The sequence below is a fragment of the Onychomys torridus genome, chromosome 7 (assembly GCF_903995425.1).
Source record: "Onychomys torridus chromosome 7, mOncTor1.1, whole genome shotgun sequence".
In the NCBI taxonomy this organism is placed as follows: Eukaryota; Metazoa; Chordata; class Mammalia; order Rodentia; family Cricetidae; genus Onychomys; species Onychomys torridus.
The window spans coordinates 19,539,757-19,552,868 of record NC_050449.1 but is presented as its reverse complement, the minus strand read 5'-3'; the positions used below and the strand labels follow the sequence as shown (position 1 = coordinate 19,552,868).

The following is a 13,112-nucleotide window of genomic DNA, read 5'->3' as shown; positions in this document are numbered from 1 at the left end:
TTCTTCAGGTAAGGCTCTCTATTCAAGTGACAAGTTGACACTTAAAAGCTAACATAATATTACACATCGGATTGGATTCAGAAAACACATCGCGCTTATTTTTCTTTTAGCACTGTATCTTATTTTCCATTACCACGAACTATTCACTCAAAATGAATTAATGGCCCCAATACTGCATGACATAAGTAATTCTGTAACTTAGCATTTGATGTTGAGGCTATTTCTAATTTTCATTGATAATAAATAATAGAAGAATGAATATCCATATGAAAGATTATTCTTAAAGATGAGAGGGTCTAGATTTTACTTGTAAGTGATGAACCATAGGTAAGAACATTCCTCTACAGCCAGTTGGAAAGAAACTACTGGGGAAAATTACCAAGAAAGGCAGGGGTAACCCCTGAACTCCCCTTGTTATAACAAAATGCAGAATTAAAATGTACACATTATAATAAGGTGCTTCATTTTGACTCTGTGTATTCACTTAAGAATAGATTTTTGTCAGCTGAATATGGTGACAAAACTCGTAATATCAGGATTAGGGAGGCAGAAAAAGGAAGGAGTTCAAGGCCAACCTGTACTACACAGTAAGAAGTCTCAAATACACGTGTGTGTGTGTGTGTGTGTGTGTGTGTGTGTGTGTGTGTTTGCCAAGCAATAATCAACAATATGTTGTATTTTAGACTTAAAATTAGACAGACAAAATTTACCGCTTGTTAAAATATGAGCAAAGTACTACATTATTCCTGGTCCTCTATTTCCTATGCCCTGAGTAATAAAACATCTTGAGCAACAAACAATACTAGGGATGCAGAAATGCCTCTTGGAAAAAATCTTATAAAACACGAAATTAGCAGTAGCAGCAGCACTTACTTGTTTCACATGTATTGGATTTAAATTAGTGGACAGATGAATAGACCTGCCAGTGTGCGCTCTAGATGTTAAGTGAAGGCATAATTAATGTGGACTAGAGAAAGGGGTTGAGGTCAGAAGACAGCATTCAAATGGGCAGGAGAAAAGGCTGGGTAAACCATGGGATGGGGTGCCCGCGCGCGCATGCGTGTGTGTGTGTGTGTGTGTGTGTGTGTGTGTGTGTGTGTGTGTGTGTCTCACTTGCAGCCACCGGAAGATCTGTGTCCAGGGAAGTGGAAATTAAAGTCGGAATGGTAGATTGGGAAATGTTACTGAAGGTATTGACAAGTAAACTATCGAGTTTAAGCTCTAAGGGATATGGGGGAGCCATGAGCATTTCCAAGCAGTGTTCTTCCATGAAGATGAACTTAAACAACACCACGCTGTTTGTGGTTGTTGGGAGCTCAGTGAAGTCCTAAAATGGATGAGTCAAGTGGTGTGGACTCCAGCCATACAGACTGAAGCTAAGATTTGGAACGTGGAGGTGTCCTCTTTAGTGATGTATAGATCCCGTGAGGCCAAGACTGCCTTTCTCTGGTCCAGGGTGGCTTCTGGTTTAATGAGGCATTGAACGTGCTGAGCCCAACCTTTCCCTGGGCTAGGATCCGAGCAACTTCCTTGGAACAGACCATGTTACTTAAAGAATGAGCTAAAGAACGCTGTTCTGCAGGGGTAAACCGAAGTAAACCCCAAGGCCCATGTCCGTGCGCGCGGGCTGCACGTGGAGAGCGCAAGGCTGCCTGGACCGCACGCTCTCCATCCTTGTTTTCCGGTCGCCATGACGACGAGGCTGCCCGCAACGGCGGCGGGGGCTGGTCGTTGAGGTTGCCAGGTGAGTCCGGCCCCCGGACCTTGTCCTGAGGTGACCCAGCTCCATCCACCTGAACACGGACTGTGAGAAGATGGTGGGGCCGACAAGGAGTAAGCTCAGGGAATCGGGCCCCGACGCGCCACAGTCCTCCCGCAGCGCGCAAGCCAGGCGGAGACGGAGCGCAGGGGCGGTGGAGCCCCCGCTGGAGCGCGGAGCGACCCCGGAGAAGCCCAAGCGGTCGCTGCTGCAGCCTTTCGTCCTTGGCGGCAGGAACCTGCCCGGGGGCGCCCGCAACTATGCACAGCGGAGGATCCGAAATCTGAACGCGCAAAATTACTTTCAGCTGGAAGAGGCCACCAAGACCCTTCTTCTCGGCCGCTTCCAATTTCTCCACAGTCTCCTGGACCAGCTCCGCGAAAAGGTGCAGACATTGCAGCTGCATCGCTTCTCCCACAGGACCCTCTTTGGCGTAGGTGAGCAGAGCCTGCTCAGAATGCTCTACCCCGGGCCAGGCAGGATTGCCTCCCAGCCTAGAGGCTTGAAAGGGTTTACTTGGGTTCTTGAGATTTCGTTCACCAGTATTTGAGATGTTGGATGACTTGATGGTGAGATCTGAGACTCGCTTGCCAGGAATTCTCAGCCTTCTAGTTCCTGTTTTAAACTATCTTGTGGGATTTTCCGATTTAGTGGTCACCTGCTTGCCAACAAAAAGTTATCCTATCAGAGCAGCCAGTTAATACAGTGTGAAAGTGGTTGGCTACCTTCTGGTTAGAGTTATGTTCCTTTGTATTTTAAATAAAAGTTTCTTAGCTGGGATCACTAATGGAGGAAGGAGGGGAGGAGACAGTGTATTACCCCTGCTGACACCTACTTACTTCCACCCTGATGAGCTTTAACAGCAGCAGCCTAGGAGTTTTTCCATGTAAGCGTTTCCTCCATTTATACTTCTAATTTTCTGTAGCTTCTAAGATAACTTAAATGTTGCTGCTGTCTAGCATTTGAGCCGAGAGCCTTGGCAGACTAGCTGCCGTTATAAAAGGAGACATAAACACCCAAATACACATTATTGTCGCCTCTTCCCCCTCATATGCTATTTGGCTACTGAGGTAAAAATGAGTTGTCACATTGAAGTGCTAATAATAATTGAGGAATAACTGAACTTCGTATTTAGATTTGCATCTACTGTCTATGCCAACAGACCCAAGCCACATCCACAATCAACAAGGACTATTTTCTCTAATCCAACCTCCAGTGTGCTGAGGTGTGGCACCTGGTTTCCCATGAGTGGATAAGGAAATCATGGCTGACTTTATGAACTGAATAATAACTTTATTAACTTTATTGGATGGCTTTATTCACTGAGCTCAGGAGAGACAGCTAATACTCCAGAATGGCAGTAGATTCTAGATCAGAGAGGACTTCTAGAAAATGGTGGGACTTGAGTTCTAGCAAAGGGCTATATGACTGTATGGAGCTGAGAACCGTGTGTGTGTGTGTGTGTGTGTGTGTGTGTGTGTGTGTGTGTGTGAGAGAGAGAGAGAGAGAGAGAGAGAGAGAGAGAGAGAGAGAGAGAGAGAGAAGAGATGCTGACAGAATGGCAGGATCCCAGTCTTAACAGTAAGACAGCATGTCAGGAGAACAAGATTAGGATGAAAGGAGAGACGTGAAGAGCAGGAGGATGCTGTTGGGAGATGCTTCATAGACTTCAACTCAATAAGGGCTGTGAGGCGTCTTATTCTCTGCGTAAAGGCACAGATTCTTTTCTTGGCTTTTTAAAATGATTATTAACTTGTAAGATGATAAAATTACATAGTTCATCCCCACCTTTCCTCTCCTCAAATCCTCTCATGCCTCCCCTTGCTCTCCTAAAAATTCACGGTCTCTTTTTCTTTAAATGTTGTTACACACACACACACACACACACACACACACACACACACACACTCCTAAGTACATAAATACAACCTGCACAGTCCATATAATGTTACTTGTATATGTTTTCAGAGCTGACCATTCATTACTGGATAACAAGTTGATGTGCTGTTCCTTGGAAAGACTGTTCCTTTAAATATTCTTTATGAAAAACAAAGTGTTCACTTTATGTATAAATTATGTTTTTATATATATTTAAAACATGAATTGTTCATGTTAAAGGGAACAATTTCACAGCATTTGGTAGTTATGTGATGTTGGCACTGAATGACCACGACCCCTTGGAAAGTTGCTTGATCAGAGCGTGCTTTTGAGATTATAGAAGTCAGAGTATGTACTGTGGACGGGGAGGGACTGAGAACGAACGCAGGGAGAATATGGGAAAATTTTTAGTCAAACCAGGTCCCAGTGGTCTAAATGATGGCGGCAGCAGCAGCAGCAGCAGCAGCAGCAGCAGGGGTGGAGAGAAGAGACCAGTAGAGAAGAGACTGAAGCAGAAGCAGGAGTGTGGGGGGGAGGAGTGGAGAGGGATGGAGGGATGGGGGAGGTGGGGGGGATGAAGATAATTACTCTGGGCGGTATCCACATCTGAGATGGCAAGGAGATTCCCAAGGCAGAGTGAAGATGTGTGTGGAAAACTTTTGAAGTTAATTTTAAGAGACAAGTGGGAAAGGAAAACTGAGATGTGTATAAGCACGTACGTATATTTTGAGAAGTTGTGACTGGTTGGGAGGAGAAACAGGATCAGTTTTTGAGGACCTTTGGAAAATGGTGGATCAATCACATATTTGGCCTTTTGTATGAATGTGTGTGTGTGTGTGTGTGTGTGTGTGTGTGTGTGTGTGTGTGTGTGTTGCTTACATGTGAGTATGGGGTATGCACTCTACTGCACACACTTACAAAACCCAGAGAAGGGCTTGGGCTGTCTTTTTCTATCCCTCTCTACCTTACTTGCTTGAGACAGGTCCCCCCACTGAAACAGAAAGTCACCATTTAGTCTAGGCTGGCTGGCCAGTTGAGCTCTCAGGAGCCCTTGTCATCACCCCCTAATCTTGGGTTATACAGTATGTAGCCACACCTGGCTTTATCACATGGACCCTGGGGATTTGGACTTAAGTCCTCACACTTGCAGAGCAAGCTCTCTTCTCTCGTACTCTCTGAAGCCAGCTCTTCTCTCTTTTCATCTTGAAAATGTCATTTTAAATATTTTCCATTATATATTACTAACAAGGGACCAGAAAAGAAGAAATAAATGTAGTTGAATTGGACAGTCTCTGTCATTGTCAAGTAAACTTTATCTCAGGATTTTTTTTCTCAGTTGAAGGTACAGGTTATAAGTTTTCATTTCAGAGTGGTGCAGAGAATATTTGCATTTGTTTTCTGTGAGGGACTGCATAGTGTCTACTGAATCATTGTTTTAATAACCCTTTAAAGAACATTTTAGCTTGAGCATAGTATAAAAACAGACCTTTGACCATAGTCTGCCCATCCTGATATAAGCAAGTCTGAGAAGTATTTAAGATGGCCCAGCATGGTGTTACATAGGCAATGAGGAACGGGGTGGGAAATTCAACACAGAGATGTTATGTCTCTTCATTGGATTACTTTGCATTTATTCTGTTGGCCAAGATGAATAATTTTGAAAATAGTTTTAGAAGGTTAATGTTGGTGGCTTATTGGGTATCTTGTCAAGTGTACTTGGGACAGCCATGGGAAATGCTACCACAAAGTCTCTGTGGGACTCCTGCAGTAGCTGAGGGAGTTAGCTCCTCCATGCCAGCAAGGACAAGGGGTATTATCAAAATCAACTTTCAAAACTTTGAAAATGAGTGAAAGCCTATTGTGATGAAAGGGAATTCACTCAGGAAGAGCCAATGGAAGAAGCGGGAGCTTCATGGCGTTTAACTTGTTCCACCCTCTCCTCGTTCCCAGCTCCATGATGTCCCAGAGCAGCATGGGACTGTACCTGTTCCTCATTCTCTGTTTGCCTCATGCATGGGGCTCATCCTAGCCCTTGAGGGTGCCTAGATCCAGGTGCTCATCGGGAGCTGACAGTTCATCAGGGCCTGAATAGTACAGCCTAGCTTGCAAATGCATGGTTGAACAATGATTTTCTGCACTTAATTATCACTGATGAGTAAAAGGGACAGTGTTGTAGGCCGGACTCTGTGGGCCAAAAAGAAAGGATCTTACCCGAGCATAGTGTATGTACTTTAAAAACATTTTATATAAAAGAAAGAGAGAATAAGAAACAATAGAGGAGCATACTGAGCAATCTCTAAAAGGTCAAGCTATCCACTCCATCACTCTTAAAATGGCCTAAGAGGGATTTGTAAAGCTTCCAGGTACTTCCCACCGGCAGAGGGAGCATGACTCAGTTTGTTTCACATCGTCCTGGACTGTTCCTGTCTCAAGTAGACAGAAGCAGTTGGTGTCTAGCTTAGTGAGCTCTTACTGTAGACGTGCTACACTTGAAGTGCTTAAAGATATTTAATAACAAAGCAGTTTTTAATTATTTCTTTATTTTTCTTTTTCAGCTGCCTTTGTGGGGATTTTGCACTGGTAAGATTTTTGTCTCAGATTGAAATACATAGAAATATAAGGGTTCGGTGTTGCCGCTACTATTTGTAAATAGAAAAACAAAACATCCTGTACTGCTTTACACCGGTGCATAACTTTTGTACAAAGTACATGTGTACAGCAGTGTTCACAATGCAGATGCTCTGGGGCATAGTAAAAAATACTTTATGCGCATAGATGTTTTGTCTGGATGTGTGCTTGTGCACCATGTGTGTCCTCATGGAGACCAGATGAGGGCGGCAGATTCCCTGGAGCTGGAGTTAGAAATGGTTGTGAGCTGCCATGTGAGCACTGGGTCATCCTAACTGCTGAGCCTTCTCTCCATCCCCACAAAGTAAAATGTTTTTTGCTTTACCAAAAACTCATTACTCTATTTCTTTAACTATCTCCCATGCCCACATGACTTTTCAGCCTATCTCACCTAACGCCTTCATTGTCCTGTCCATTATTCATGTACCTGCACATTACTGTTGACATAAGTCTAGAGCTAAAGTTTCAGGGATGCCTGAAAGCTAAAAGTCAGAAAAGAAGATGAAGTTTACTTTCTTTCTGAACTGGACATAGTGTGCACATTTGTAATTTCAGCACTTAGAGGCCCAGGTGGAAGGATTTGGAGTTTGTGGCTATCGAGGGCTACATCGGGAGACCCTGCCTCAAGAAAAACAAGTCTTTTCTCAGTGGGATGGCAAAAATGCTTTGAGCCGGCTGGTGTGCATTCTCTGGGCCTCTTTTTTATTAAAAAAAATATCGTGTAAAAAACCTCAACAATTTCATTTGTAATATTTTCATTTCTACCTAAGCTCAGGTTTTGTTGATGTAGGAAGGTTTCCTGGCCAGAGTTTCTTTGCCATCCCATCTGCGTAGCAATTTTGATGTGAGCGCAAAGGCTGGACCAGAAAGACCTGTTCGTTTACACTGCTGGTTTTCTGGCACATAACCTATATGCAAATCCAGGGGAGAAGCTATGTTGCTGTATGGACGTTTGTTTTTAATTTTGTTGGGAACTGTTTTATCAACTGGATAATGCATTTCCTGGCTACGGCTAATTCTGCCACATACACTCTTTTGTTACTGGCAACAGCTACTGAGTTTCACTGCTATGTACCTAAGTACAGTCCTGTGGGGGACTTAAAAGGTCATTTTTTTTTTTTGGTATGGGCTTATACTTTTTAAAATTACTTTATTTAAAAGTGATTTTATTTAAATTATACTCAAAGTACTTTTCAATGGTTACAAAAGTATTTTCCAACTCTTTGAATAATTCCTGCAACATGAGAAAACACAGCCCTTCCTGTGTTCTTAAGCTTGGCGTGCAAGAGCGGAGGGTGCCATAGGGATTTTAGGTATGCAAGTGCATGGAAGAATGGAGTTAAGCGATTCGGAGTGTGTGTGACAATGAATAATAAATACTCAGAAATATACAAGTTCATCAGCAAATTATAAAATTATCTCAACATTTATTATAAAACTTGTTTTCATTTTATTGCTTTCTGAGTTTTGAGGCTGTTTGAGCGCTGGTTTTGGAGCCCATTCTCATCTTGATATGTTTCTTTCCCCTCTAGGATACACTTAATAACACTTTTTGAGAATGACCGCCATTTTTCTCACCTCTCATCTCTGGAACGGGAGATGACTTTTCGCACGGAAATGGTTCGGTTCTTTCTTTTGATTAATCTGTGTTTTAAAGATAGTGGGGCAATAAGGTAGAAATTCAACAGGAACTGAAGTGGATTTTGGGTGACTCACATTGTCTTTATGCCCTTCCTGTGGGAGTCGGTCAGTCCACTACAGACGTTGCCACTGCCTTTCAGTTCCTCCAATAACCAAACCTCTTGAAGCACTTACGTTCAGAGACTTAATATATCGTTAATGTTTGTGTGGCTCTTGAGTACCTCAAAGGTAGTATTCCCAAGGGCAGCATATAAACCACTATTCAATAAGAACAGAGCTGTGGCAGGCCTTTTGGGGCACAGGCTGGCTGCAGCCAGCAGTCCTATGCTTATTTCTATGAGGACCAGAGAGCTGTCTCTGATTCTCAGCCATCTACTGGTTAGATAGAAATCGTATCAGACACATGGGGCTGCGGTGAAATCAAGGGGGGGGGGGTTATTGGGTGGAAGCAAACATGAAGCATCTGGCACAAAACAATAGCTTATTCCTAACAAAAATCATTTTTATATTATTTCCTTATATGTAGATATTGGCATATTAGGTATTGTTTAGTAGTTGTACTACTGTGTTATCTTCATAAGCTGAGGGGGAAATCTAAATTGTGTAGACATGGCCAATCAGGAACCACCTTGAATTTAGAATCCCCTGGTGGTGTTCAACACACCAACACTAAAGTGGTCAGGTGAAGCAGGAATGAGTGTGGAGTTTCAATTATTTTGAATTTTTTTTTTAAAGAACGGGGTACTTGCTTTATTCTTAAAAAACTTGTGGCACTTTTTATTTATTATTTATTTATGTATTTGTTTGCTTGCTTGTTTTGGAAAACAATAAATTTATCATGAAAATAACATAAAACAGTATAGACTCTAGAACCCTGGACTTTGAAGTTGAAATCCCCTTCCTGGTCTAGTGAGGCCAGGTTCCCTGGGCTGGAATTCCCACACCAGGGTGATCTCTTTTATGACAGAGCATTTGTGAGCAGGGGATCTGTTCAGATACCAGCCACAGCTGTGAAGTAAGCTGGACCAATTGCCCAAGGCTGATGAGCATGTCTTACTAGTTAATAGAGTGGGAACTCTTTTCCAAATGCAGGGTTGCACTTCAGCAAGAAGACACCCCTGTTTTTGATAGATTGATTATATGCCAATCTCTAAGCATATGGGAAAACAGATTTAGTCAAGTTAAATCAGTGCTATATACAACCACCCACCTAATCTGAGTAATCTCAGACCTTTGGAATACTAGAGTGGGTACCTGAAGATACATGCTTTCTAGTCAGAATGTTAACAACAAGTAGTCTTTAGGAAGTCTTCTTTATGACTTTTTTTTAACAGAAGAAAGATGACCTAAAAAAGTTGTTCTAAAAATATTCTACGAATAATTTAAGGTTTTTATTGACATTGACGGTATGTACTTTTCTTAAAAGGGACTTTATTATTCCTACTTCAAGACCATCATCGAAGCACCTTCATTTCTGGAGGGACTGTGGATGATCATGAATGACAGGTTAACTGAATATCCCCTGGTAATCAATACAGTGAAACGCTTCCATCTTTATCCAGAGGTGAGGAGTCTTTAGAAACAAATAATACTATCAGACTATTCTCAAATAAAAGTGGTAAACATAAGGAAGTCAGAGGAAAACAAGCGGTCTGTTGTTTTAGATTGCTAACTGTAGATGCTTTTAAGATTTGATCACATCATAATGTGTTCCTCTCTTAAAATTCAGCTGTAAAGTGCCCTCCCGCGATCTCAGAGAACATACCTTAGCATGTAAATAGTAACTCAGGCAGCAGATAGGACAACTAGGACCAGGGCTCTGCCTGGGGCAATCGTCTGGCTTTGAGGCCACGATGATAGGCATGGAGACCATATGAGGGGGCAGTGAGGGTGACAGCAGATTAATGACCTTGGACTTGCACCATCAAAGATTTGTTTGGCACATGGCCAGAAATCCATGAATGTTCTTTAAATATTTAGCTTTACAAAATATGGTTTTTAACGGGAGTCTAGAAATTTGAGAAACAACAGAAAACATTGGGAAGCTTCATTTGTGAATTCTTTTTTTATTGAAAACAAAATTTTATACCATGTGTTCTGACCACTGCATCCCTTCCCCACCACCTCCTAGATCTCCCCCACCTGCCCAACTCCACACCTTCTTGACCTCTCTCTTTGGAAAACAAAACAATTGAACAAAAAGGCATAAAAAAGTGTTAAAGAAAGTACAAGAGACAGACAAAAATAAAACCTATAGAAATTCAAAGTTGGAAATTATAATATACAAGCAAGAGACCAGTAGGACAAAAACAAAAACAAAACCAAAAAACCAAAAAAACCAAACCCAAACAAAGTGATATGAGACAAATGTATACAAAAATACCACTGAGTTGTGAGTTGGCCATCTACTTCTGGGCACATGGGCACATGCTTTAAGTGTTGTTAATATCCCCAGTGAGATGCAATTGTAGAAAACTATTTTTTCCCTTGCAAGTAGATGCCAGCTAGAGATAGCTTCTTGGTTGGGGTAGGAGCTGGTGTTCATTTTCACTCTTAACACCTGGGACACTGTCTGACTTAAATCTCCGCAGGTCCTGTCCAATTAAAGAGTTGTTGGTTAGTGCCAAGCTCTGCACAATACTGCTGTACCCTTAGGGCTACTGTGCCATGCAAGTCTGAAGTTTTTGTGTGGGCTTAAAGGGGTTTAGTGGGCAGTGTCTTACTGGGGTCCCTGGAACCAGCCTAGCCTCCAGCAAAGTTGGCGGGGCTTTGGGAGCATAAGTATTTTTAAGTAAGCTTATAAAACAATGCTTTTTTATGGTCTGTTTCAAACTTTCTTTTTTAATTATTTTTATTTTACATACCATCCAGTTTCCCCTCCTCCTCTCTTCCTGTTCCCTCTCCCACCTCCTTCCTATTCCCCCATCCACTCCGTAGAAAGGGTAAGGCACATCAAGTTGAGGCAGGACCAAGCTCCTCTCAGCTGCATCAAGGCTGAAGGAGGCATCCCACCGTAGGGAATAGGTTCCAAAAGGAGCACCACAAACAGACCGAGCTACCCACATGCAGAGGGCCTAGGTGGGTCCCTTGCAGGCTCCCTAGCTGACAGTCTAGATTCCGTGAGCTCACAGGAGCTCAGGTCAGCTGTCTCTGTGGTTTCCTCATCATGATCTTTGAAACATTCTTTGTACCACTTATCTTACCTTCTTCCCTCGCAGTATTACCTCCCTTCCCTCCCCTGTTAAAGTCCCCAGCCCTAGTTTATCTTTTCTCTCCACACAGTACCTGTGTGCTACTGTCACCGTCTGAAGCCCCTTCTCCCTGCTTCCTATGTGGTCCCTTTTTACTTTCCTGGCTCCTGCAGTTACTCAATCTAAAGATTAAGAGCTAGGATCCACAATAAGAGAAAAAGTGGTATTTTCTAGTTCCATTCACCTGAAAATTTAAATTTTCTTTATAGCTGAATTGATAGCCACTATGTGTCTGCACCACGTTTTCATTCATCAGTTGAAGGACATTCAGGTGTTTACATTTCCTGGCTGCTGTGAATAGAGAGACGATGAACATGGCTGGGCAAAAAGAGTCTGTAGGAGATCAGATACTTAGGTTATATGTCAAGACCGCTTGAGACATATAGTAGATCTACTTTTAGTTTTTTTGAGAGCTCTCCACGATGATCTCTTTAGTGGCTGCACCAGTTTGTAGCCCAGCCAAACGGATTGAGAGTTTGCCTTTCCCCACATCCTCGATCTTAGCCATCCTGACTGGGATAAGGTGAAGTCTCAAAATAGTTTAAGTTTGCACTTCTTAGACTGCTAAGGATGTTGAATATTTCAAATGCTATTTACCAGCAATTATTTTTCTTCTTTTGGGAAATCCATGTTCATATCTATTGTCCATTATTTAATTGGGTCATTGGTGTTCCTGATTCTTAGTTCCTTGAGTTATTTGTATATTTTGAACATTAATCCTTGATTGGATGAACAGCTGCAAAGATATTCTTTCCCATTCTGTGGATTTTTCTTTGTTTGACTGCAAACTGAACTAAGTACTGAAGGATTTTCAGTTTTTCGAGGTCTCATTTGTCAGTGTTTGGTCTTAATTCCTGAGTGAATGGAGTCCTTTTGTTCACTTACATTCTGTAGGTTCTGTCTATGGTTTGTTTGTTTTTTTCCCTACCAGTTTCACCATTTCAGGCTTCACATTTGGTCTTTAGTCCATTAGGAGTTGTTTTTTTGTGCAGGATGTTAGATATTGGCCTAATTTTACTCTTCAAAATATAGAGAGCCACTTGTCTCAACATCATTTGTTGAAGATGCTATTTTGACTCCAGTGTGTATGTTTGATATCTTTGTTAAATAACAGATGGCTGTAATTATCTGTACTTATATTTGGGTCTTTCATTTTGTTCCAGTTATCTGCATGTTTGTTTTTGTGCAAGTGCCCTGCTATTATATTATGATAGCTCTGTAGAATAGTTTGAAATCTGATATGCCAGCTTCCCCAGCATTATTTTTTTTCCTTAGGATTGCTTTGGTATCCAGTGTCTTTTGTACTTCCATATGAATTTTAGGATTTTTTCTATTTCTGATTGGGATTCGATTGAATTTGTAAATTGCTTTGGTAGTATGGTCATTTTCTAAATAGTAACCAATCCATAGTTTTCTTCAGTATTTCTATCTCTTTACTGATCAATTATCAAATTTTGGTTTTGTTGTTGTTATTTTTGCCCAAGCTTGGTTGACTTCAGATCAGGTATAGTATCAGGAGTTGGAATAGCAATCCTTCAGACACTCAGTACTAATTTTTTATTGGAGAGATGGAGGTAATTCCAATTTAGTGCTAACCTTTATAATGTGATGTGTGGCTTGGTCTGACTTGGTTTGTGTTCAAAGTAAACTACCCAAGCTATGCTGGAGAGTGTCAGAATGGTGCAGATGGGGTAAGATCTGGGACATTCATTATTACCCATGGTAGGCCTGAGACTGTGGGACAGCAGAAGCAGGTGGGGTTCTGGGTCACTCACCATAGGTAATGGGCTCCAGAAAGCCAGCTCATGCACCAGGGATGGATCCTGACTCCACTGCCAGGGGCCCCTCAAACAGATCAAGCTACACAACTGTCTCCCGTGTACAGAGGGCCTAGTCCAGTCCCATGCACATCCCACAGCTGTAGGTCTAAAGTTTGTGAGTTCTTACAAGCTTAG

General features: G+C 42.1%; 1 protein-coding gene across 1 annotated transcript in view; it reads left to right on the top strand.

The window, feature by feature from the left end:
• The first annotated feature begins 1,769 nt into the window (after positions 1–1,769).
• Dpy19l2 (dpy-19 like 2) overlaps positions 1,770–13,112 on the top strand; it is a 106,805-nt gene continuing 95,462 nt past the window's right edge. Inside the window, exons 1-4 of the mRNA XM_036193314.1 lie at positions 1,770–2,196; positions 6,193–6,217; positions 7,798–7,885; positions 9,333–9,470. Coding sequence (XP_036049207.1) covers positions 1,815–2,196; positions 6,193–6,217; positions 7,798–7,885; positions 9,333–9,470 — 633 coding nt within the window. The 5' untranslated portion in view covers positions 1,770–1,814. The remainder of the gene's footprint in view (positions 2,197–6,192; positions 6,218–7,797; positions 7,886–9,332; positions 9,471–13,112) is intronic.